This window comes from Puntigrus tetrazona, unplaced genomic scaffold (assembly GCF_018831695.1).
Source record: "Puntigrus tetrazona isolate hp1 unplaced genomic scaffold, ASM1883169v1 S000000746, whole genome shotgun sequence".
Taxonomy (NCBI): domain Eukaryota; kingdom Metazoa; phylum Chordata; class Actinopteri; order Cypriniformes; family Cyprinidae; genus Puntigrus; species Puntigrus tetrazona.
The window spans coordinates 1,060,001-1,085,683 of NW_025048355.1; the positions used below are offsets into that span (position 1 = coordinate 1,060,001).

At 36.8% G+C, this 25,683-nt stretch overlaps 5 protein-coding genes across 6 annotated transcripts in view; 2 read left to right on the plus strand and 3 right to left on the minus strand.

Annotated features, from left to right (window-relative positions):
• The window catches only part of clptm1l (CLPTM1 like), a 7,511-nt gene extending 7,394 nt beyond the window's left edge, over positions 1-117 (minus strand). The window contains exon 1 of the mRNA XM_043232933.1: positions 1-117. This exon is cut by the window's left edge and continues 392 nt beyond it. The gene's annotated coding sequence lies outside the window, so the exon portion shown is untranslated.
• A 296-nt stretch (positions 118-413) lies between these two features.
• On the plus strand, positions 414-1,945 carry snrpd1 (small nuclear ribonucleoprotein D1 polypeptide). The gene is made up of 4 exons (XM_043232936.1): positions 414-567; positions 1,182-1,258; positions 1,359-1,550; positions 1,640-1,945. The coding sequence occupies exons 1-4, from the start codon at positions 554-556 to the stop codon at positions 1,714-1,716; spliced, it is 360 nt and encodes a 119-aa protein (XP_043088871.1). The 5' UTR covers positions 414-553; the 3' UTR covers positions 1,717-1,945.
• Positions 1,946-2,558: 613 nt separating this feature from the next.
• ggcta (gamma-glutamylcyclotransferase a) lies at positions 2,559-4,421 on the plus strand. The gene is made up of 4 exons (XM_043232934.1): positions 2,559-2,813; positions 3,292-3,437; positions 3,710-3,842; positions 4,055-4,421. Exons 1-4 carry the CDS (start codon positions 2,658-2,660, stop codon positions 4,178-4,180), a joined length of 561 nt encoding a protein of 186 aa, XP_043088869.1. The 5' UTR covers positions 2,559-2,657; the 3' UTR covers positions 4,181-4,421.
• On the minus strand, positions 4,283-25,244 carry LOC122335166 (NACHT, LRR and PYD domains-containing protein 12-like). Its single transcript, XM_043232937.1, has 15 exons — positions 25,019-25,244; positions 24,512-24,588; positions 23,619-23,735; positions 23,421-23,489; positions 20,475-22,250; positions 20,221-20,394; positions 19,320-19,493; positions 17,811-17,984; positions 16,703-16,876; positions 16,415-16,588; positions 7,681-7,854; positions 6,925-7,098; positions 6,435-6,608; positions 4,878-5,051; positions 4,283-4,421 (listed from the first exon to the last, which is right to left on the minus strand). The coding sequence occupies exons 2-15, from the start codon at positions 24,559-24,561 to the stop codon at positions 4,349-4,351; spliced, it is 3,651 nt and encodes a 1,216-aa protein (XP_043088872.1). The 5' UTR covers positions 24,562-24,588; positions 25,019-25,244; the 3' UTR covers positions 4,283-4,348.
• On the minus strand, positions 7,881-13,757 carry LOC122335161 (NLR family CARD domain-containing protein 3-like). 2 transcript variants are annotated; one of them, XR_006248931.1, is made up of 8 exons: positions 13,570-13,757; positions 12,883-12,960; positions 12,550-12,642; positions 11,952-12,044; positions 10,969-11,073; positions 8,956-10,713; positions 8,226-8,428; positions 7,882-8,111 (listed from the first exon to the last, which is right to left on the minus strand). XR_006248931.1 is itself a non-coding variant. In XM_043232931.1 (7 exons), coding segments are annotated over exons 2-7 (2,100 nt in total). In that variant the 5' UTR covers positions 12,933-12,960; positions 13,570-13,757; the 3' UTR covers positions 7,881-8,427. The 2 variants fall into 2 exon arrangements, 1 of the variants encoding a protein (XP_043088866.1); XM_043232931.1 differs by having other exon boundaries at positions 7,881-8,428.
• Positions 25,245-25,683: the final 439 nt, after the last annotated feature.

Here is a 25,683-nt window from a genome sequence, read left to right on the forward strand (position 1 = left end):
CCGACGACTCCTCATGACGAAGCGCGCCCGTTTGATCTCTCCAATTTAACGCCCGACTCGCTTTTGACGTGATGTTTCAATGGGCGCCTACTTCCGGGATTCACTTCCTGTCACGGGCTCGCCAGATTCGTTCGATCGAACTTTATGAACATCGCGCGACATTGCCGTTTTGGACAAACCAAAAAAAAAAAAAAAGCATTTACTGCGACGCGTTTTTGGAAGTCTATAATCTAAACGTGGCTATTGATCATTTTATAGTTATTATCGTAATAAAAAAAATTATACAAATACACTAAACTTATTTTTATTGTGCTAAATATTTATGTACTATTAAATATAAATTATTATATATATTTTTTAAAACATTTAATGTTTTAATCTTTAGATTTTGGTGTGTAGCATCAGAACGCGCGATGTCACGGCATCTGCTTCCGTTGCGCACCGGAAGTTATTCCTCTCATAGCTCCGGTAGCGGCCGACGCTTTTCAGTCGTTTTGCGCTACAATTTTTTCTCATTTCGGTGGAGGATTTACTCTTAAAATCCACCGCCAGCATGAAACTCGTCAGGTAACGGGCCTCTCTGTACATTACATTATTAATATGCATAAATCGCGCGCAGTGATATTCGTGTCATTCGACGGATGGAGTTAGATTGTGTGTAGCTCTTGGTTAGCCGTTAGCTGCAGCAGGCGGGAAGGAATGAATGAATGAATCCGAATGGGTTTGTTTGAGGGGTTTCTTCCTGCTTTAATTGTACCTTTTTTGTTTTGCAACGTGTAGTTAGTGCGTTAAGTCTTAGGTTTATGAAACTATGCATTTGACGCATTAGTTTGTAGACATCGCGCCTTGAATCTAGCAACAGAAACGACCACATTTTAGTGCTAGCAACTTTGTTTGTTACTACAGAGTCTGCACAGCTCATATATATATATATATATATATATACATATATATATATATATATATATATATATATATATATATATATATATATATATATATATACATATACATACACACACGTAAGGAAACATTACATAATTAAGATACAAATTAGCTGTAAAGTGTTTAATATTTGTAGTTGTGGAATTCCTAGATAAAACAATGAAGACTGTGTGTATTAGATTTGACAAAATGCGTTATTTGTGGTTCACTCGTTGTTTTTAATTGCTGTCCTGCAGGTTTTTGATGAAACTGAGCCATGAAACGGTCACCATTGAGCTGAAGAATGGCACACAGGTCCATGGCACCATTACAGGTAATTATGATTAATTAAAAAAAACCCTCTTTTACACCAATATCAAAGTATTCCTCGCCTTGAAAGTTGGCTGTACGTTTCTCTCTGGGTCTGTGAACAGGTGTGGACGTCAGTATGAACACTCACCTCAAAGCTGTGAAGATGACCCTCAAAAACAGGGAGCCCACTCAGCTGGAGTCTCTCAGTATCCGTGGCAACAACATCCGCTACTTCATCCTGCCCGACAGTCTTCCTCTGGACACGCTGCTGGTCGACATCGAGCCCAAAGTCAAGTCAAAGAAGAGAGAGGCTGGTGAGTGCTGGAAAAGGCAACATTAACATGACGTTGAAACACGGATTGATTACGAAAATGTTAATTTTCTTTTCCTCGCCGTCTTGCAGTGGCGGGCCGTGGCCGAGGAAGAGGACGGGGTCGTGGAAGAGGAAGAGGTCGTGGCCGCGGCGGGCCGAGGAGATAAACGTCTCAAGCCACTGTACATTTGTGCGCTTTGTACAGCATTTCTTTTTTTTTCTTTAGAAAATATTTTCATTCTCATTCGTTTGAATTTTGTACATTAAATTCATTTCTTTTGAGTTTTTTCCTTTAGCTGCTGAGCTGTTTGTACTGAACGTAAGACAGTGGTGTTTTTGCAAAGGTGTCTGGTTATTTTTCTACATTTGTCAATAAACTTCTTGATTTAACTTGTAGTTTGCTGAAAGATGTCAATTTTTAAGCGATAACGGCGTGTCCAATAACGGTTGTTTTTTGCGTGTGTGGTTTAAGAGTTTTAGTTTAATGTATTTACTGAGTTGTCGGTACTGAAATCCTATTTGTTCATTAGGAGCCGTGAAATACAATTTTACATTTCTGTTCTTAATACAAGTATTTCTGTGTATACACACAAAGTTGATTCAGTTTTTTTTTTTTTTTTTTTTTTTTTTTGAAGCTCAAAATCCTTATCCAGTAAAGTATTTCAAATGTTAAAAATATTTCCATAAAACATTACGATTAATCTTTATTTTTTTCTTTGGATTATCAACAAAAAAAAGTATTGTTTCATAAATCCATTTTAGCGTAAAAGATTGACAGGGGGCTTTTATTTTGAAAAATGTTCGAACTGCACGGATCTTTAGCGAATCGGTTCATAAGAACGAGCCTCTTTAAAACAGCTATTCGGTTTTTTCATTATTTAACATACCGCATGTAGCTGACATCATAATCAGTTAAATTATTATTATTTTATTTAAATCCTAACCTAACTCGCAATTCGTACAAATGAATGAATAGTTCCAAAGAGTCGACTCACGAGAACGATCCAGCGAATCGGTCAAGGTCTCTTTCAGCTAAACAGACCGACAGGAACAAACTGGAGCTTTCAGCGGTTATAAAAGCCCTCGGGATCTGTTTTTTAAAAGGCGTATGCTTATCATCTCTCCTCGTTGCGTAGGAAACAGCGTTGTGAAAATGTCATCCAGCGGGTTTTTCATGTACTTCGCTTTTGGCAGTAATTTACTGAAAGAGAGACTTCAGCTAAAAAACCCATCCGCCGTGTTTCACTGCGTCGGCAGAATACAGGTAAACAAACACATTAGTCCAATGACTCATATTAAGCGCTTAATGGATGGAGATAAAATGATAAAAAACAGAGACTGAAAGTATTATGTGTGTACATTTATAAAGGTTGGTATTAACCACAGCTGTATTAAAAAATACACATTAAAAACATCAGAAAGGATTTGTAAAGACATTTAGAAACAATGTGACTTTGGTGTTTCTTTCCCCCCACTAATTCTAGAATTGTATGGTTAGATATTTTCATTATTACTTATTATTAATTAGTGTTTACTTATTTTAAATATGGTTATATACATACATACAATATATAGTTTTTTTTCCCATGAAAACTCAAATGATTGAAAACAGTACAAAACAGTAACTGAAAAAGCATCATACAACGAGATATTCATAGACGTGCACTATAATACTCTGTAAAGTCTTATTGTATATATATATCCAAGCATGGCTGTCTTGTAAGAGGTGTACTGTGTCTCAGGACTACAGGCTGAATTTCGGTCTTCCGGGGGACTGCACTGACTGTGCTTGGCACGGCGGAGTGGCCACAATACAAGAGAGCCAAGGAGACGAGGTCTGGGGAGTCGTGTGGAGGATAGACAGACAAAACCTCACCAGTTTAGACAGGTAAAGAGCAGCTGGGATTGTGATCTCTCCCAACATCGCTCATTCGCAATAAACTTGTTTATGACCGGTATTGTATGGGATATCGATTTCTTTTCTAAGAGCAAAGCATACATCTCATATTGCTTTTTCATGCTTTGTAGTATGCTTAGTAAGATTAACTTAAAAATACAGATAGGCTGCCAACATAAAGCTTCTATATGTTGAAAATGTTCCACTTAGGTATTAGATATCTATATTTAGGCATGTTTTTCGGTATCCTGCATGTGTTTCAGGCAGGAACAGGTTCATGAAGGCGTGTACAGCCCGTTGGAGGTCAAAGTGGAAACTAAGGAAGGGCCGCTTCTTTGCCGGACGTATAAGATGAACAATTTTAGAGCCTGCTCACCTTCACCACAATACAAAAAGGTATACTTCGCCGTTCATCTTTAGCCTGACTGAACAAAGCGAAGCACAAGCAAACCAAAGTGCACAGTTCACCCCTGTTATCAAACATTAATGCGTTTTAAAGTGTAACTTTCAGATATATAGTTGTATTTTTTAATAAGATCTCTAGCTGCATAGTCAGTAACAAGTCTCTTCTTCATTTGAATCCTTATTTTTTCTCATCCTTCATCTAGGTTGTGTGTTTAGGGGCTCAACAGAACGGCTTGCCTCAAACCTACATACAGAATCTTCTGGCACTGGAGACAAACAACTACAGCGGCAGCTCCGTTTTAGATCAGATTACAGACATTGACAAATGACCTGCGTGAAATGACCCATTTAGTTTTTCAAGCTTATGCCAATCAATCATAAATAAAGTCCTGGACATTAACCCAGCGCTGAGCACGTGTTGTTCTGACATCTTTTGTAATAGGTACTGAGCAGAAGGTCGTGGAAAGTCCCACAAACACATCTGTGTGTGAGGATCACTAGGGGTTTGAGTCTGTTGATTCTGTTGAGTGTAAAGTATGATCTAGAGAAGATCGGGCTGACGTCTTAAACCTGAAAGTAAAAGGCAGACGGTCAAATGTGAGTGAAATTACTTCATTATCCACTTTAGAACAACTACAACAAATTTGCATTGTTAAGATGATAATATAATTCTGTGATGAATGTAAAATCCAGTTTATGATGTTGAATCTGAAATGCCACTATTGGCGCTTAAACAAATTGTGATACATATTGTAATGGGCCGATGTGGGACAATAATAAATTTGTTCTTGCTTCATAATAATAATAAAAATATTTAAGATGACCATGATCATTTATATATCACAACATTCATATAGTCAAACATTAATCAAATTAAATAAAATAGTACTATATGTATGGTGCTATAGTTTATAGTACAAGCAACATTCGGCTATAAAATAATTAAATTCCAATGAATTAATAAAAATAAACTAATAAATTCCAATATATTGATAATATATTATATTTTTAGTCATCACTACTCACAGAAAAATCTTCAGTTCAAAATGTGGGTCTTTTTTTATGTCGGAGAGCATCTTTACTCCTGAATCCCCTAGTTCATTTCCAATCAGGTTCAGTTCTCTCAGGTGAGAGGGGTTTGATCTCAGAGCTGAAGCCAGAGCAGCACAACCTTCATCTGTGACTCCACAATCATTCAACCTGTAGAGCAACAATCACACTCCTTACTCTCTCAGATCTAAACTGCAGCTCGACCGGGAACTGCACAACCAGAAAGAAAGACTTAATCCACACAATAACAGGTCTCACGGTAGAAATGCATGCATTTTCACAGAAACTCAAATACGGTGATAAAGAATCTGTGAGTTCATGCAGATCAAGTGTCATCAGCTTCAAAGCAGTCCATCTTTTTACAGTTTGTATTATGGTTTTAGCTGAATTCAGTTTGGTAAGGTGAAGTAAGGAGCAGTAAGTTTCCTAAGGAGCAGAACTGGTTCTACATGGTGCTTGAAGGGCTTCATTTCATTATCACAGAAAGTGTTGGGACCTTTTTTTTTTATGTAATCCAAAGTCCAAAGGTGAAGTAGGCAGTAATCAAATAGCTCCAAAGATGAGTGATATATGTGTGTCATTGTATATCAGTATTTTGCACATTAACTAGAGAGATTTGTTTATTAAAATCAACAAGAATTATAAGAAGGTCTGAGTACCAAATCTGAGTATCAAGTAGTTTAGTATCAATAAATTGTCATTGCTTCTTGTGTGCTTGACACAAAGTGCTGATTAATTATGCAAGTGAAGGGATGAAAAAGGCATTAAAACATCCTAAGGAGCAGAACCGGTTCTACATTGTGCTTGAAGGGTTTCATTTCATTATCACAGAAAGTGTTGTGACCTTTTTAAGTCCAAAGGTGAAGTAGGCAGTAATCTTCATTTCAGTTATCTGTTCATCTGGCTGTTGCATACTGTATCTGGCACTATTTACACTAAGTAATAGCATCTAAGTACTATCGTTGCAAAGAAAATAATCCTATTTTTACGTACTGTAAATGGAATCATTGCTTGCACTTAGTGCAATACCATACCATTAACCATGCACTTTATTTTGTTTTTTAAATTTAACAATTATATTATTATCTTTTGTTGTAATTGTTTTGCATTTTTCTATTTAAAGGTAATGTCAGTAATTATATTAATTCAAAACGTTAAAAAAAATGCATATCAGTAATATGAATTTATTTCAAACTTCTTTTTGAAATCAGGCATTAAATACTTATCCTAATACATTTTTGCACATACATTACATTCGGTATTAGATACAATAGTTTAGTATCGATAAATTGTCATTGCTTCTTGTGTGCTTGACACAAACAAGGTGCTAGATTAATTATGCAAGTGAAGTGATTAAAAAGACAATAAAACATCCTAAGGAGCAGAACCGGTTCTACATGGTGCTTAAAGGGCTTCATTTCATTATCATAGAAAGTGTTGGGACCTTTTTTTTATGTGATCCAAAGTCCTCAACTTTTTTGTACAAAAAACAGGATTAAAACAACATATTCTTCAGGTGTCTGAAAATCTTACCACAGTATCTGCAGTTTACAGTGAGGATCCTTTAGTGCATCTGAGATCAGATTCAGTCCTGCGTCTCCTATCTTATTATAGGTCAGATCCAGTTCTCTCAGGTGTGAGGGGTTTGATCTGAGAGCTGAAGCCAAAGCAGCACAACCTTCATCTGTGACTTCACAATTATTCAACCTGTAGAGAACAATGATGCTATTCACTCTCTCATTTCAGGACCAGTACCTTTATTGTGGTAGGACCCTTGTTGTCTGAAGGTTCAGAAAGCCCTTGGATTTCATAAAAAATATCTTAATTTATGTGAAGATGAACAAAGTTCTTATGGGTACCATCCCTTTAATTCACGACACAAGCAATCTAAGGTTCAGACCCACACAGTGGCGTAAATATAGACAGTAAAGGCAGTGCAGCTGCACTGGGGCCCGTATGGTCTTTTTCTGTTTTGTTTTTGTTTCATTATATTTATTAATCCTAGTCGTTTATACAATCTTACCTTAGTTTCTCTAGTTTACAATGAGGATCCTTCAGTCCATCAGAGAGCAGCTTCACTCCTGAGTCTCGAAGTTTATTTCTAGACAGATTCAGTTCAATCAGGTGTGAGGGGTTTGATCTGAGAGCTGAAGCTAGAGCAGCACAACCTTCATCTGTGAGACCACAATGATTCAACCTGTTGAGAACAATGACACTTATGACTCTACAGCTCAAATAAGCAGAAACTTATTTTGTGGGCAAAGATTTAATGTCTTTATGGGCAAATGTGTTGTTAGAAGTTCTGGGATTGGATATGTGTAAAATCCACATTTAAAAGTGGCCCGTATCAGATGCAAAAAAAATGTTTACATGTGAGCAACAAATTCCAATTTGTGTCGGATGTGAGCATAAAATCAGACAGTTTAAATGCTGCCTGATCTTATCGCCCTTCAGATCTTCTCATGTGCAAAATCTGGGTGTCATTAAAACTGAATAAACATATTTCTTTTGTAATTGACTCAAGTTTTTACCAACTTTGCTTGGTGTCTGTGTTGAGAAGCATACAATGCATATTATTTAATTCATAGTAATTGCTTACTATAATTCCTTTTGGTTTTTAAAATCATAGGTTTATTTTTAAATTAATGTGTACATGGTTTTATCTTAATGTACTGCACTTTGGTCAGTCTTTTTTTAAATTGGCTATTTTTAACCTTCATAAATATCAATTTTGAAAACATTTAAACAATATAACTTTGACACATTTGCACAATCTTACTGCAGTGCTTCCAGTTTACAGTGAGGATGCTTCAGTAGATTAGAGAGCAGATTCAGTCCTGATTCTCCAAGTTCATTCCTGGACAGATCCAGTTCTCTCAAGTTTGAGGGGTTTGATTTCAGAGCTGAAGCCAGAGCAGCATAACCTTTATCTGTGATTCCACAATCATACAACCTGTAAAGATTAAATGAACTGACATCAGATGTAAAATTATATATATCAAATAGACAGTTAAACATATACATATACATAAACATATAATCATAATAAGAGAACAAACAAACACAATTTAAGTTTCTGTTGCTGTTGGCATTCATGTCTCACACATTGAGCTCTAGGATCATCAGCTCTCCCACAAACACATAAAAAGTGTGCAATTTCACTCAGTCACACTCCTGGGATCACATGTAGAAAGCTTTGAGTAGAATTCACTGTTAAAGTGTAAATAAGTAAATAAGGATAAAAAAGATAGATTTAGCTTTTGCACAGAAAAAATAAAGCTGACAAAGATCTGTGTAACCAACAGCCTAAGCTATTATTCTCACCATACTATTGGCAAAAGGGATGTGCACGGCTGTGCGGCTATGGCCTTGAGCCACATACCGTTTGCCCTCATAGGCTGAGGTGCCCCTCTAACAGCCAGAGTATACATTATATGAATTGAGTGGATTCAATCCATGATGAAAACGTTCTGTAATCACTCTGCTGCTCCAGATCCATTCTGGCAAATTTCATTTAACATTCCAGTCTATGGTGAATCGGAAGAAACTTGTCAACTTGTTTGTTTTATTGATAATATTTTGCCCTTTTTGCTGATTATAGAGATGTTACAGCGTTGGCAAGTGGACTAGTGGACTAATTGTTTATTAAAACATCATAGTCATGTAATTATTGTGATGATTTCTGCCTTTTATGATTAAAAAAATGTCTGCAGGATTGGTGTGCAAGCAAGTGAAAAAAATTGTTATTATGGGCTGTGAATGATAGGCTTGACCCTGTTTAGCCTTAGTGGATAACCAATCTTAGGCTGAAAGGGTGACATGACTGCCGGCTGTAATATTGATGAAATCAGAGAGCCATCTGCAGATAATATTAGTGATACCAACTGTAATGTCACAATCTGTGTTCTGTTTTGATTTGCCTATTTTTCAGTGTTTTTTTGCATGCACAAGATTTACATAAGAAGGAGGAAAGGCTCATGGTATGTCATTTCTACGTACAGAACTGTTATTACAGAACTATGCAGAGGTAAATACAGTTTCCATTCCGACTTACCAAGCTGATCTAGATTCTTTAACCACAGGCAGCAGCTTCTGAAGAACTTCATCTCCTGTATTTTGGGTTCCAGAAAACTTTTTGAGAACAAAAACGTCCATCTTCTGCTCTGATGTCAGCAGCACATAAACCAGTGATGACCACTGTAAAGAGGTGAGTTTGATTTGTTTTATTTTTTTGGATGACAAATAATCTTGGATCTCTTGCATCAGTGAATCATCACCCAGTTCATTCAGACAGTGAAACAGATTGATGGCTCTTTCTGGAGATTGATTCTGCCTGATCTTCTCTTTGATGTACTGAACGGTTTTCTCTTTGTTGTAGGAGCAGCTTCCTGTCTGTGTCAGTAATTCCCTTAAGAGAGTCTGATTGAACTTCAATGAGAGACCCAGAAGAAAACGCAGAAAAAGGTCAAGATGTCCATTCTTACTCTGTAAAGCCTCATCCACAGCTCTCTGATGCAGACCAAATAATTTTTTTTTTTTTTTTTTCCGGCTTACAACTTTGAAGAAGGAACTTTGTTCTGTTTGGTCAAACACATTTATGCAGGTCTTTGTAAAGGAGAGGTGCACATATAGAGCTGCTAGATGTTCCTGGATGCTCAGATGAACGAAGCAGAACACTTTCCCCTGAAACAAGCCAAACTCCTCTCTGAAGATCTGAGTGCACAGTCCTGAGTACACTAATGCTTCTGTCCCATTAATGCCACACTCTCTCAGATCTTCCTCATAGAAGATCAGGTTGCCTTTCACAAGCTGCTCAAAAGCCAGTTTACCCAGTTTGATGATCATATCTTCATCCGTCACCTTTTTCTCATAGTCTTTCTTGTGTTTGATGTTGGTCTGAATGATCAGGAAGTGTGTGTACATTTGAGTAAGAGACTTGGGAATCTCTCCACTCTCTGCTTCACTCAACATCTTCTCTAGAACAGTGGCTGAGATCCAGCAGAACACTGGGATGTGGCACATGATGTGGAGGCTCCTTGATGACTTCAGGTGTGTGATGATTGTATCGGCCAGACTCTGATCACTGATTCTCTTCCTAAAGTATTCCTCCTTCTGTGGATCATTGAATCCTCGTACCTCTGTCACTCGATGGACACACTCAGAAGGGATGAGATCAGCTGCTGCTGGTCTGGAGGTGATCCAGATGAGAGCAGAGGGAAGCAGATTTCCCACAATCAGGTTCATTACCAGAATGTCCAGGGAAGCTTTTTCACTTGCATCACGCAGCCTCTTAAAGTTCAGAGGCAGACGACACTCATCCAGACCATCAAAGATGAACAACACTTTATGTTTGTCACTGGATATGTCCATTAGTTTGGTTTCAGGGAAAAAGACATGAAGAAGATCAGAAAGATTCCATGTTTTGTCCTTCATCAAGTTGAGCTCTCTGAAAGGAAGTGGAAATATGAGGTGGATGTCTTGATTCTCTTTTCCCTCAGCCCAGTCCACAACAAACTTCTGCACAGAGACTGTTTTTCCAATGCCAGCAACTCCCTTTGTCAGCACAGTTCTGATGGCTTTGTCTTGTCCAGGTAAAGGTGTAAAGATTTCATTACATATGATTGGCTTGTCCTCTGTTGCTGCTCTCCTGGATTGTGTCTCAATCTGTCTCACCTCATGCTCATTATTAATCTCTCCACTTTCACTCTCTGTGATGAAGAGCTCTGTGTATATCTCATTCACATGTGTTCTCTGCTTTGCTGTTCCTTCATGCAGACACTCAAACTTCTTCAACAGATTTGATTTGAATATGCTTTGGACCAGTTGAGAGTTAAAATTGGAAATAAAATGAACAGATTGCAATATTAATTAAAGAGGTACAAGTGACAGTAAAGTAGAAGATAAGTGTTAATCTATTAATTAATCTAAACCATGTCAACACCAGATATGACAAAAGCACAGTATTGTCTACTCTGGATGCTGCACTGCACATCATGAAAAGTTACTGTCATTATTCCATCATATTTCTAAAATAACAATCTGACTGACTTCCTGTCTAGTGTTGTACCTCAGATCAGTTGATGTTCGTCTTCCTTTAAATGTTTTTGGAGTGTCCACAGACTGGTCACTCTTCATGCACACACAGCTGGACTCTGGTGAGTTTGATTTTTGACTGTGGAAATGAGTATAATAGAATAAAGACAATAGAGTAGTGATATTAGCGTGGTGGAAATAATGACGTCACTTTGTAGGTTGATCAGCTGTTTACATTGCACTGGTTCCCTTGACAAAAAGGCAATAGGATTTTTCTATAGGCTTTACTGTAAACAGTAAATTTTAAAAAATCATGTATAACAACAATAATAATTTTAGCTAGAGAAACACTACTGGGACTAAAGAGTTTAGCTATACCGGTGGATTAACCAATATATACAGTGTCCTCGACTAATATTGGAATCCTTTGTAAATCTGAGCAAAAATCTGCAGTTTATGTTTTTGATCTTTCATTCGAAAGATTTAAAAAATTCTACCCTATCATTGAAGTAAAACAATTAAAATGGGGAGAAAAATCTCATGATGAAATGTTTTTCTCCAATACATGATTTACAGTCATTAGCCCTCCTGTTAATTGTTATAAAATATCTCTGAATTATACTGCCATTAACTTTTTAGCATACCAAAAAGTAGGAGCATGAAGTTGTCCAGGTATTCCAAAGTATTATAAATATAAAGTAAAACCAAAGGAGTAAAACCAAAAGTTCTGATATTCAGAATAAGATTATCAAGCTTCATAAATAGAAAGTTGCTGTAAGATAACAGCTAAAGCATTGGAAATCCACATTTCCAACTCTCAATCAACTAAAGACGCTACAAATCTGTTTAGTAAAGGATGTGTGTCTATATCGTCCTAATGCACAATAAAGAGGACAGTTTGAGAGGCCAAAGATTCTCCAAGAACCACAGTCATCCAAATCATCCAAAAACAAAATCCAGTATATTCAGTTATCATACACAACTAGAACTTCAAAAGACTCAAAATCTATGTCATACCTAAGATCAGTTGATGTGTGTTCTCCTTCCAGTTTTCCTGGCTGCTCCATAGACTGCATGGACACACAGCTGGATGGTGAGTGTGATCTCTCACTATGGAATTAATAAAACAATAGAGCAGAGTATGGATAAGAGGGACAATAATTAAAAATAAAATTTTGATCCCCCCCCCCAGGTTGTTGGCCTGTTTTTCTGCCGGAGGTCCTGGACATCTCATTCAGATCATGAGTTTTCTCAAATGCCAACAGATAAAAAAATCTAAAGCTGACTGCCTTTGTTAGACATCTCATAATGGGCCATGGACGGATCTTCAACAATCCAAAACAAACATCGAACTCAACACAAATGAGTGAGGTGAACTAAAGAGGAGAAGCAGCAGCACAGAGCTGGTATTCTGACGGATCTGGAGAGATTCTGGATAAAGGCATAGTCTTTGATCTCTTATCAGGTGTTCTCCAAACTCTTCAAGCATTACAGGAGAAAACTCAGAGCTGTTCTCTTGGGAAAAGGACGTTATTGGGTGCCATATGAATTGTTTAAAAGAAAGAAAGACAGACAGACAGAAAGACAGACAGACAGACAGATTAAGATAGAGTACCTATGATCAGTTGATGTGTGTTCTCCTTCCAGTTTTCCTGGCTGCTCCATAGACTTCATAGACACACAGCTGGATGGTGAGTGTGATCTCTCACTATGGAATTGAGTTAATGAAACAGAGCAGAGTATGGATAAGAGGGACAATAATTACAAATATTTTACAGGTCATCTGTCTATTTATGTGCTCTTAATTCAGGCCAGAGATCTAATGCGATAACCTCTAACTATATCTCACTATAATCTCAGCACTACAATATCAAAGAGACATTAATTCAGAACACTTTAACAAGAACAATGTATTTTCTGTATACTCAAGATAAACATTGAAATGTACCTGTGTCCTGGAAAAAAATCTCCTTCTCTGGATGTTTTTTTGTCCTCCATGAGTCTTCCTGGGACTGTACGTGTTTTTCTGAGGAGACAGAAACAAGACAAAACGACATACAAATTTAGGAATCTGTCCTATTTTTCCGTTTACTTATAGGTGCTCATAACTATACATTTTGTAATCAAACCATGATGCACAAAAGTAGTTTCAGCATAATCTAATGTTTGCTAGGAGCTGAACTAGCAGCAGTTGAAGTGGTGTCCGAGGTTATCCTTTCAGTTTATTTGAAATGAACTACAGTTTTCCTATGTGTATTTTTAAGCATGCATCATTTCCATAAAATTAATTTATGAAGATATGCTTATTACTTTATGCAGCCTACCTCACACAGGCTACTCAACACAGGTTCCCAAAATGTTCATAGTTTCTGCTGCATTTACACGTAATATCTTACACAAGCAACTAAAATAATTGCGCAAAAAACTCTTTCACTTTCAGTATAATATAGCATATATCATATAACACGCGTTGTAGCCTAGTTTTCTTTCGTCGCTTCAATTAACGAAGAAACAACAAGAAAAGGTGTCGAATGCAAGCATCTGCTTAACGTTTCTTTATTCTCTTATTTAATATTTAGCGTATAACATAAACCACTGACTTCCGCTTTCAAGCTGACCTCACCTGTGGACTCACCTTCGACGAAATGTGACCTTACAGCGTCTCGGATGATTTCTATTTCATCAAGTAGAAATTCCTGTATAAGCAATGATTCAATTCGATTTTTCCGATGTGTTTCTGTCCAGTTGTAAAACGGCGCATGTAAAGCTGATCGGTGTCTCTAATACTTGCTCATACTTCTCTCATTCGGTGTCGCATACTTTCACTTTCACCTCCTATAAAACACACCTTTATCTTATCACTTCAGACAGTTCCCAGTTCTTTACATCTCGTTCTATATTAACATAACAGTTCAATAATATATACTATAGCAAAATCAAATATAATCTACTAAAACTTTAGAAAATAAATATATTTAAATGTATTTCATTAATTGTCGGCACTAAATAAATATTATGATGATATAAATGAACCATTCAGAGGCCGGTCAAGGCATAAGTCCAGTCAGTGATGCACTTTTCTTTTTTAATTATAAATATCCATGTTTGGATTTAGTTTGCTACTGGATTTTTCATTGGAAAATTATTAACTATTTTTTTATTCATTAAATATATATGCCTACCAACCAATTATGATCTGGCGCATGACGTTAAAACTTCATTATAGTGTGGAGTGATTATTTTCGGTTCTTATTCATAAATCTGTGGATTATCTGTGGTTTATCTCATTTTGCAAATCAAATTACATCGCTGGAAAAATGGATACTGAATAACTACAAAAGCAATAAAGTCGCAATGATGTTAATAAGCACGCTAATCAATTCACACATTTTTATGCATGGTTTACACCGGTTACTATTTGATGTCTAGCAAATGACTATCGTGTTTTTTTTTTTTTTTTTTTTAAGTCCGAGCGTCATCTACAGGCCTATTATGTGAAGCGTAGGATGATGAAATGATGTGAAATATTATTCTATTTTAATATAGTATATAGTTTATTTTATACTATTGTGTTTTTTTTCTATTTCCCGAAAATACTAGTTAATGTTAATGCATTAGACTGAAATTTAGTAACTTTGTTCACAGAGGGTATGACTACTTTTCCATTTTATTTATATAACTTTTGGGGTGTAATTTTTTACCTAGTTACACTTTTGGTGTTCATCGGCAAAAATTACCCGGCTTTCAAAAATTGCTAATAATTCTCACACCATGCTTATCACCAAGTATTGGATTCAGTCGTTTTTGTCAACTTGTTTTTTTTCCATTTAAGACTGGTTTTGTGTGTGAATGCATGCATACTCACACACACATATGCATACAATATATTGCATTACACTTATTTCATTCTACCCTAAAATGCATGCATTATGCTTTTATGAATCTGACATTATAACTCTCTCTCTCACACACACACACACACACACACACGTCTTTAGCCTGCATTGACGTCATAAGAATTTAAAACATCCATGTTCTCAGAGTAAACAAAAAATGACAAATAAACGCTTTAGCACAGAGAGAAAGCATACAAATGCCTCACAGTGTCTTGTCAGTCAGCCTGTGTCAGCCCAACAGAAGCGGTTTTTACATCAGATTATTGATCATATAACTGATCAAATAGCAAGGAAGAGTCAATGGAAGGTTAATCTTACAGTGATTAATTTTCTTTAAAAACCAATGTAACTTTTATTTTATTATTTTAATCATTTTTTTATTATTAAACTCTACAGTACTGATATCTTAAATTACAATACGGTAATATTACCATACATAATTTAATCATTTTACAGTCGTTTTTTGCAACTTCAACTCTTTCAGGATATCTTACTGGACAAGAAAGAATGACCTATGGTCAGTAAAACTTAAACTTGTTATAATGAGTCTGAGTTTGGAGAAACACACGGGCAAATGAACATCTATTTCATTAGAACAGATAAACGTTAAGCAGACAAAAGAGTTTAGTTGCATAAATATCATGAAATGTGTGTTCTTCATATGAGTTTATCTTGTCTCATTCTCCATAGGTTGTGTGGGCTCAACAGAACGACTTGCCTCAAAACTATATATTTATATATATCTTCTGGCACTGGATCAAACAACTACTGTACAGCGGCACCTCCATATCGGTTCAGATTACAGAAGTGACCTACAGCAAACAGCAGTTTGTTCTTTATTTCCAACAACCATCGCTACTTTAGATTCAAATGTGTATCAACAGAATCAAAGAAGCAACGCATTTTGAAAAGGGGGAAATATCTGAGAATTTATTTATACATAAAATCACTGTCTATTTAACAACTATGAAGTTGTGAACTATTTAAAAATGTACAAATGATTCTGTTTTCAATTAAACACTGTCAAAGCTCCTGGGTGGTTTCCCCCAGGTCTGTTGCTCATATAAATAAGCTACAAAGCCATGCTGAGGCCAGTAAGATAAATCATCCTATTCAAAGCTTACGTTGTGTTAATACCTTTAATTAATTGCTAAAACACAAAGAGTTCGGTATAAAATATTTTTTTTAAGTGTTGAGTTTAAATATTTTCCAACAGGAACTGTTTTTCACAGACAACTGGTAATATTGCAATTTAAAATCGTTTATGTGAATAGATAGGATTCAAAAATTGGACGATTCTATAAAGTTACACAGACACTTTTGTATGATGATCACTGTGTGTTTGTGTGTGTTGATTCTGTTGAATGTGATGTCTGTCTGTAGTGACTCTGCATTCATCATCAGCTGATCCAGAGAAGATCAGACTAACATCTGAAACCTAAAAGTAAAACAGATAAAATCATGCGTGTAACATTAACATTAACATTAACGTATTCAAACACTTATTAAACATGTCTGTAAGTCTACTATTACCAAGAAAGTAACTTAAGAAGAAACTGTATCAATTCAAACATCACTACTCACTTAAGCGTTTCCAGTTTATAATGTGGATCATCCTTCAGAACAGAGAGCGGCTTCACATCAGAGTCTCTTAATTTATTTTTAGTCAGATCCAGTTCTCTCAGGTATGAGGGGTTTGATCTCAGAGCTGCAGCCAGAGCAGCACAACCTTCATCCGTGACTCCACAATCACTCAACCTACGGAGAACAATTTCATTTAACTATGCAAGTCTTTAAGAAAAAGTTATTTTTTTCAATATCAGCACGCAGAAGAATAAATATCTTCTCAAAGACTTATGAACATTCACTTACCGCAGTATCTCCAGTTTACAGAGAGGATTTTTCAGCTCAGCAGAAAGCAGATTCAGTTCTGATGCTTCTAGTTCATTTCCAGACAGATCCAGTTCTCTCAGATGTGAGGGGTTTGATCTCAGAGCTGAAGCCAGACAGGTACAACCTTCATCTGTGACTCCACAATAACTCAACCTGAAGAGAACAACGACATTCTTTACTCTCTCAGTTCAGGATTTACAGCTCAGAGAACACCATCAGATAGATAGACTAAATCCACAACACAATTAACAGGTCCAGTCTATTGTGATGTCATGTGTAGGCCACACATACACACACACACACACACACACACACACACACACACACACACTGTCAACGCACACCTGGAGCAGCCATGCAGAGCCATTGGGAGCTTAGTTTTTATCAGCAGACGACACTGCATGCTTTACAAACAGCCATACTCTGTTTGCTTCCAACTTACACACAGCTGAGCCTAAAATAATCATTCATAAAGTTTGAAGCGGATTACAAGGGTGTTCACAGTGGGCCGTGTTTACATTGATCTCACAACACAAAAGCACAAAAGTTGTAATTATATGACTAAGCCGAACACACATGATCTTTTATTCATTAGAATTCGAATTGGGAGAGATCGCAATGCACTCTGGAGGCTGGCACAGGACATAGACACAGAAGGTTTCCCGGGAGCGGATCAGGGAGCCCAGGGTCTCACAGCAGATCAGGGAACTCGGGACCATGATGAAGCAGGAAACTCGGAATGCCATGGCAGATCAGTGGACCTGGCAGGCTATGACGGATCGAGAACCTCTCAAAATTGCCACAGCCTCTGCTGGAACTCTACTAAACTGGGAATCAGGAGTCCTCCCTGAACCTAACTTAGGATCAGGAGCCCTCTCTGGGCCTAATAGGGAATCAGGACTCAGCATAAAGCAGTTATGCTTTCACATCATCCACTAATTTTTCTGTAGCAAAATTGTACATCGCAAAATTACATAAAAACTTTGGAAAAATGTAGTGAAAGTTAAAATAACACACTCTTTCTTTTTCTGAAAGGACACTTTAAGATTTGATTTTGTTCATACAGATCCCAATAATTCAGTCTTACCTCAGTATTTCCAGTTTACACGGAGGATCCCTCAGTAGATCAGAAAGCATACTCAGTCCTGAAGGTCCTAATTTATTCAGTGACAGATCCAGTTCTCTCAGATGTGAAGGGTTTGATCTCAGAGCTGAAGACAGAGCAGCACAACCTTCATCTGTGACGTCACAATCACTCAGCCTGTAGAGAACAATGACACTTTTCAGTCTCTCGGTTCAGGATCTACAGCTCACATAAACAGGAACTCAATCAGACAGAGAGATTTAATCCACAGCATGATTAACAGGTCCAGTCTAAGGTTCAAGTCCACTCCTACATGGTGCTTGAGGGGGTTCAATATTAGTCTGAATATTTGCATTTCTTTATGTGAGTACCATAAACAGACTTTGAAGGGGCAGAGGATAAATTACATTCAGGGGGCAATAGCGTTTGGAAGGATATGGAGTTTTTCTCTTGATCTAAATTGGGTTCTGTAGGCACCTTAGGCCAAAAAGTACTCTGTAAGACATGAATCAGTAAACATTATAGATATTTATTAGCATTCAATTTTTTTAATTTCAATTTTTGAGGACATGAGGACATTCACACAGGGCAGAAAGGTCTAAGCTGTCACTCTCCTTGTAGAAAACAGGAAACCCAATGGAGAGACCTCCTATCAACACATGACATGAGCAACAAAAAAAAAAAAAAAAAAAAACAGTCTCATCTATGTATTTATCCCGTCGAACTGGAGAGAGAGGACCCTGCTATAATGCCATATGCCATTCTTTCTTCACAAAGAAAGGGAGCCCAAAGCAGAAAGGCCAATAAGCACCAAACAACATAGCACATTCTTGTCATGTTTAGGAAAACTCATTGCGTCCGCCTGAAAGTAACAATCAAGCTTCTTAAAGACATCTCAGCTGAGATTGTGTAAACATGCTCATAAACCACACGTGAAATATTCCTTTTGTGAGTGCCCAATGAATTGGTGGGAAGGTAAGGACTTTAAATATCCACCAGACTGTGGCTGTTTCCATAGCATTGTTGACACTGTGTGAACTGAGCCTAAGAAAGGGAAGCAATGCTACAGTCTCTAAATCACTGGGCCTGGTAATGTGCAGTTTTTGCTGCAATGATGACTGACATGCTAACGTCAAGCCAAGTCGCCTTTATTTATATAGCACTCTTAACAATACAGATTGTGTCAAAGCACTTCACAGTATCAAATAGGAAGACAGTGTGTCAATAATGTAAAATGACAAGACTACTCAGTTAAAGTCATTTCATTAAGAAATGTGCTACACTGCTACATTCTGTAAGTTTGTTTCTTTGGTTTATTTATTCTATTTAACATACAAATCAAATGCAGTAATAAATTACATTACTGTCATCATAAATATAGCAAAATTACAAAACATTGTAAGTGAATGTAATAAACATCAAAACAACATCTTCAATTATATGACAGGACACTTTCAATGCATAATGCCATGGGAGCAAAAAGGAGGAGAATGTTTTATTGTACAATCTTACCGCAGTGTTTCTAGTCTACAGCGAGGATCCTTCAGCGCATCGGAGAACAGATTCACTCCTGAGTCTCCTAGTTTATTCAGTGACAGATCCAGTTCTTTCAGGTATGAGGGGTTTAATCTCAGAGCTGAAGCCAGAGCAGCACAACCTTCATCTGTGACACCACACTTACCCAACCTGTGGAGAACAATGAAACTCATCTCTGGGTTTGCATTCTCAGTCAAACTCTGTCCTGCTTTCACCCCAATTGCAACTCCCCTGATTGTCAGTGCAAGAAACCTCAGTTAAATTGTAGTCTTGTTATGGGAGTAGATTTATGATTCAAAAACTGATGATCTGTATTGACTACCTCTAAACTGACTGATTATGTAATTGCATGATACATGTTTACCTTAAATAAACAATTTGATTTTATTCAGATGTATTCTTAAATCACCCCTGCTTGAGTTGTGACCTTGTTATCTGAAACAATATTTGATCAGCAGACCTAAGATTCTTTACTGGCTTATGTGGAGTAACAAGATTTAATAATATTAAATAATAATATGTTGCATATTAAGTAGGCATGGTTTGAATTGGCATCCTTGTTACTTCAGACTTGGCAAGTTCAATTCAGGGGAGAGAACTCCAGAGAAAACTAGGATGCAAATTCAGTAATTCTGCAAATGTAATAAAAGCAGTATACTTGATAAAAACAGTCAGCTCACCTTGGCTACTCCACTTATTGTCACTATTTAATTTAGTTAATTTGCTACAAAGCTGCTAAACTGTGTGCACAAAAACACACAGGAGTGTTTGAAAGCGGTCGACTTGGAGTGTGTAAAGAATTGAGCTGGCACTGCTGGTACTATAAAAAGAACACCTGTAAGAAGAAGAAAACAAAGAATATTACCACCAGTCTTACCGCAGTTTTTCTAGTTTACAGTGAGGATCCTTGAGTCCATTGGAAAGCAGATTCACTCCTGATGCTCCTAGTTTATTCAGTGACAGATTCATATGTCTCATGTGTGAGGAGTTTAATCTCAGAGCTGAAGCCAGAGCAGCACAACTTTTATCTGTAACACCACAATCCATCAACCTGCAGAGATTGAAGACACATGGTAAACTGATACAAGCTGCATGTTTTATTAGTGTGGTGATTGTTGTCATGTGACTTACTGAACTGATTTAGATTCTTTAATTAAAGGCAGCAGCTTCTGAAGAACTTCATCTGCTATATTTTGGGATCCAATGAACTGTTTTAGTTTGAAAACATCCATCTTCTGCTCAGATGTCAGCAACACATAAACCAGAGCTGACCACTGTGAAGAGGAGAGTTTTTTTTCTCTTATTTTTCCACATTTCAGAAAATCTTGGATCTCCTGCATCAGTGAATCATCACCCAGTTCATTCAGACAGTGAAACAGATTGATGGATCTCTCTGGAGAGGAATTCTCTCCAATCTTCTGTTTAATGAACTCAACTGTTTCTTTTTTGTTGTAGGAGCAGCTTACTTTCAGTGTCAGTAGTTCTTGTAACAGAATCTGATTGGACTCCAATGATAGACCCAGAAGAAAGCGCAAGAAAAGGTCCAGATGTCCATTTTTACTCTTGAATGCCTTTTTTACTGCTCTCTGATGCAGCTCAGATAATGAAACATGTAAAGTCTTTTTTAAATGCTTCAAAGGACTAGAAGACAGAGTAATAAACACGTTTCTGTTTTTTTTCATAAGAGACAGATGTGCATATAGAGCTGCTAAATGTTCTTGGATGCTCAGATGAACGAAGCAGAAAACTTTCCCCTGAAACAAGCCAAACTCCTCTCTGAAGATCTGAGTGCACAGTCCTGAGTACACTAATGCTTCTGTCTCATTAATGCCACACTCTCTCAGATCTTCCTCATAGAAGATCAGGTTACCTTTCATGAGCTGCTGAAATGCCAGTTTCCCCAGTTTGACAAACATGTCTTCGTCTTTGACTTTCTTCTCATAGTCCTTCTCATGTTTGATAGTGGTCTGAATAATCAGGAAGTGTGTGTACATTTGAGTAAGAGTCTTGGGAATCTCTCCACTCTCGGCTTCACTCAACATCTTCTCTAGAACAGTGGCTGAGATCCAGCAGAACACTGGGATGTGGCACATGATGTGGAGGCTCCTTGATGACTTCAGGTGTGTGATGATTGTATCAGCACGACTCTGGTCACTGATTCTCTTCTTGAAATATTCCTCCTTCTGTGGATCATTGAATCCTCGTACCTCTGTCACTCGATGGACACATCCAGAAGGGATGAGATCAGCTGCTGCTGGTCTGGAGGTGATCCAGATGAGAGCGGAGGGAAGCAGATTCCCCACAATCAGGTTCATCAGCAGCACATTCACTGGAGCTGATTCACTTACATCACACAACTTCACATTGCTCTGAAAATTCAGAGACAGGCGACACTCATCCAAACCATCAAAGATGAACAATACTTTATATTCATAATCATATTTTTTGGTTTCAGGGAAAAATATATGGAGAAGATCTGAAAAACTGAGAGTTTTGTCCTTAATCAAGTTGAGCTCTCTAAAAGGAAGTGGAAATATGAGCTGGACGTCCTGATTCTCTTTTCCCTCAGCCCAGTCCACAATGAACTTCTGCACAGAAACTGTTTTTCCAATGCCAGCAACTCCGTTTGTCAGCACGGTTCTGATGGCTTTGTCTTGTCCAGGTAAAGGTGTAAAGATTTCATTACATATGATTGGTACGTCCTCTGTTTCTGCTCTCCTGGACTGTGTCTCAATCTGTCTCACCTCATGCTCATTACTGATCTCTCCACTTTCACTCTCTGTGATGTAGAGCTCTGTGTAAATCTCATTCAGGAGTGTTGGGTTTCCTTGCTTTGCTGTTCCTTCATACAGACACTGAAACTTCTTCAGAAGATTCAATTTGAATCCATTTTGGAATGACTGAAAACTAAAAAATTAAAAGAACAGATTACAGAACATACAGTGAAGAGGTAACATGACAGTGAATTAAACTTCAGACTTCAGATAGGCAATAAAATTTGGAATAAATTTTCTGGTTGTCATACTCTCAATAAATTACGGTTTTCATCTCAAGCAGAACGTTAGTGTCATTTTATGCTACAGCAAGGTAACGTTTTCTCTGGCTAAAGCTAGTCAAAGTTAAAGTTAGTGTGCTAACGTAGAAAACTAAACAGCTTACTGTTCTCACGTCATATACAGTGTAGGTCAAACTCACATAAACAAAGGTCTACATTTCATTGCCTTTCCATATTAAATTGGTTAAATGTAAAATAACTCCAATTGTACCCTGTGGTACATCAACAATGGATGTTGTCATCTGCAAAGTCTGTAAAATGAGGCTTCTTCTGTTTGCACTGTGATCTATAAACCCTCAATTCCAATTAAATCTTGTTACTCACCATATTTATTGTAACATCTTTTATATATCCCTCAAGTGAGTTAATACTGAATAATACTTTAGACAAAATGGTGCTAGTCACTATTCACTTTGTCTACTAGTTAGAGTAGTTAGATTTCTAATGTTTTTTAAAGTGGTCATATGATACAATTTAAAGTTTGCCTTTTTATGTGCAGTGTTACAAGCTGTTTGTGCATAGATATAATCCCTAAAGCTGCAAAAATGAAAGTCTCAAAACCAAAGTGATATTCTACAAGTTAAGACTCGACCGCGCAATTATGTACAGTATGTGGAAAATAGCATGTTTTTTGGACCTTAAACCACATAAACACAAAATAATGTACAAGATTGTGAGACCCCTGCTAATCAAGGCAGTAAAACAGTGATATTGTGAATATCAATTCAAATATATTATACAACAGTAGAGTATTAATATAGTATTAATATTTAATATTCCATTGTTGACATTATATGCAAACCTCAGATGGAGAAATTAATTCCTTTTTTACAAAAGATTTTTAATATGTTGTTCTGTTTGAGTTTCTCAGTAAGCAATGTAGCTGTGTTTCATTCCTGTTAGGTTGGTGCAGGTGTGTTCAAACCTATCAAATTTGATTTGCAAATTCTGTATTCTGCCCTGTATGCAGTATTTGTTGTATGCTGATCATCTCTTTGTCTGAGAAAAGAAAAATGGTATACCTCAAATCGCTTGATGTGTTGCCTCTAAATTCTACTGGCTCTCTCATAGACCCCTTATGAAATCTCTCCCTGTGGAATTGATGTTAACAGTATAGAGATCAGACACAAGAGGAAAAAAAAATAAAAATCACATGGCTGATATTATACCTATATAAATAAAAAAGTGAACATCTATCTATCTTGAAAGACAAGTAGTACCTCAAGTTAGTTGATTGCTGTTTTGCTTCAGATTTTACTGGCTCTCTCATAAACTCATCACTCTTGATGGACACACAGTTAAGATCCAATGAGTTTGATACTTGACCGTGAAATTGACTTCAATAAAATGGAGAAACAGAATTAAAAAACAGGTCAAACGCAAGAAAAATTCATAGAGTTGACATTATATTTATAGCATACCTATCCTCCTGACTACCAGCTATATAGTTTTGGACTATTTTTAATATATAATATAATATATAAGATTTTTTTTTCAATTCCTGTCTTTATGGACAATTATATATCAATTGTAAATAATTAAATACAACATCAATAGTAGTTATTTGTTTAAGGTGTGGAATTGGTAAAATTGGCTTGGAAATAATATAATCAGAATATCATAAAGTGTGTACGACTAACAGCTAGAGCTAGTAATGGGTCTTGCAATTCAGGCCCGGAGTCTGCCTAAAGCACACATTTTAGAGTAGAAATACTGGCTATAGCATTATTTTTCATAGAAACAGCTGTGTGTAAATAACATGTTTCCTAAATGTCTACAAACATGTTATTATTTGGCCTTAGAAGAGTCAATACATACAGGACAAAATTACTTTAATCAAATAAAAACATTAACATATAGACAGCATTTACTGAGTAAAGGAAAAGCTATGATCAGTTCTTTATTTACCCTTCCAGTGCAAAAAAGTTTGCACGTTCAGACATAAAGATGACCAGTAGCCCTGATTTAAAATAATAACGAAATATAACAGAGACTAGGACCTTTTAGATAATTAGTTATATTTGTGTCCTAATTTCATTTCAGTCCCATGATATGACAAAAAATATTCATTCTGTTTTAAATAATCCAAGTATTATGAAGAGTTTGAACATACCCGCATCCTGGAGAAAAATCTTCTTCGCTGAATGTGTCTTTCTCCTCCATGATTCATTCAACTATGATTTAGACACACTGTAATACAAAAATGTAGCTACTTTATCTTTATAAAGTTACTTACAACTCATTTGCTTAAATTTTAAATTAATAAGCGGGAAATGGAGTGAGCTTCTTGATAGGGAAGTACATAACATAATATACTTTAGTATATTTAACTAAATAAATAAACTGATAACAATGGTTGTAACAACAGATCTCTGTATTTGACAGTGCCATATTTATTTTATAAAATTGCATTTGAGGTAAGCAAAATATTTCCATCCAGCTTTTTAATAATTCAAACATATAAACAAAGTAATTTGTTGCTTACCCAAAAATCAATACGATAGGCCTAATATGATCGATAATGTTTCTTCAAATAGACTACTTCTTGTTTAAGTTTTTAAAATACTTCAAGAAAACCTTTCATGGTTACTACTGACAAAGTCACGTGAAAGCAGCTCACCTGACTAATGCTCACTCTTCAAAATACTTCAACGTTGTTTACCATAGGTTTCCTTCATGTTTGTAGATTCTCAGAAAGTGCTTCCTTTCCATGTAAAGTCCTGTAGAGGCAAGTAGAAATATTACTATTAATCACTTTGATGCTCGGTTTGTGTGAGTTAAAAGATAGAATGCTCTGACAGAAAATGGCACGCAATGTAAAACATCTTTTACTTCTGTTTGCAAAAGTTGCCAATCCTGTTTTGAAAAAATCCAGTTCATCCAGTTCAGTTCATAAACAGAGAGAGAGAGAGAGAGAGAGAGAGAGAGAGAGAGAGAGAGAGAGAGAGAGAGAGAGAGAGAGAGAGAGACAGAGAGAGAGAGAGAGAGAGAGAGAGAGAGAGAGAGAGAGAGAGAGAGAGTGAGAGAGAGAGAGAGAGAGAGAGAGAGAGAGAGAGAGAGAGAGAGAGAGAGAGAGAGAGAGAGAGAGAGAGACAGAGAGAGAGAGAGAGAGAGAGAGAGAGAGAGAGAGAGAGAGAGAGAGAGAGAGAGAGAGAGAGACAGAGAGACAGAGAGAGAGACAGAGAGAGAGTGAGAGAGAGAGAGAGAGAGAGAGAGAGAGAGAGAGAGAGAGAGAGAGAGAGAGAGAGAGAGAGAGAGAGAGAGAGAGAGAGAGAGAGAGAGAGA

What these genes read in the sequence shown, in the direction of transcription:
- LOC122335166 (XM_043232937.1), bottom strand. Translation starts at nt 24,561, where the DNA reads ATGGAGGAGAAAGACACATTCAGCGAAGAAGATTTTTCTCCAGGATGC. An exon ending in AACACATCAAGCGATTTGAG is followed by an intron (nt 22,251 to 23,420) that starts GTATACCATTTT and finishes TTAATTTTTTAG; the next exon opens with TTTTCAGTCATTCCAAAATG. An exon ending in TGTAAACTGCAGATACTGTG is followed by an intron (nt 5,052 to 6,434) that starts GTAAGATTTTCA and finishes GTTGCTCTACAG; the next exon opens with GTTGAATGATTGTGGAGTCA.
- ggcta (XM_043232934.1), top strand. Translation starts at nt 2,658, where the DNA reads ATGCTTATCATCTCTCCTCGTTGCGTAGGAAACAGCGTTGTGAAAATG. An exon ending in AACCTCACCAGTTTAGACAG is followed by an intron (nt 3,438 to 3,709) that starts GTAAAGAGCAGC and finishes CATGTGTTTCAG; the next exon opens with GCAGGAACAGGTTCATGAAG. An exon ending in CTTCACCACAATACAAAAAG is followed by an intron (nt 3,843 to 4,054) that starts GTATACTTCGCC and finishes TCCTTCATCTAG; the next exon opens with GTTGTGTGTTTAGGGGCTCA.
- LOC122335161 (XM_043232931.1), bottom strand. Translation starts at nt 12,932, where the DNA reads ATGGAGGACAAAAAAACATCCAGAGAAGGAGATTTTTTTCCAGGACAC. An exon ending in GATTTTTTTCCAGGACACAG is followed by an intron (nt 12,643 to 12,882) that starts GTACATTTCAAT and finishes TCAATTCCATAG; the next exon opens with TGAGAGATCACACTCACCAT. An exon ending in CACACATCAACTGATCATAG is followed by an intron (nt 12,045 to 12,549) that starts GTACTCTATCTT and finishes TTAATTCCATAG; the next exon opens with TGAGAGATCACACTCACCAT.
- snrpd1 (XM_043232936.1), top strand. An exon ending in GGTCCATGGCACCATTACAG is followed by an intron (nt 1,259 to 1,358) that starts GTAATTATGATT and finishes GTCTGTGAACAG; the next exon opens with GTGTGGACGTCAGTATGAAC. An exon ending in GTCAAAGAAGAGAGAGGCTG is followed by an intron (nt 1,551 to 1,639) that starts GTGAGTGCTGGA and finishes GCCGTCTTGCAG; the next exon opens with TGGCGGGCCGTGGCCGAGGA.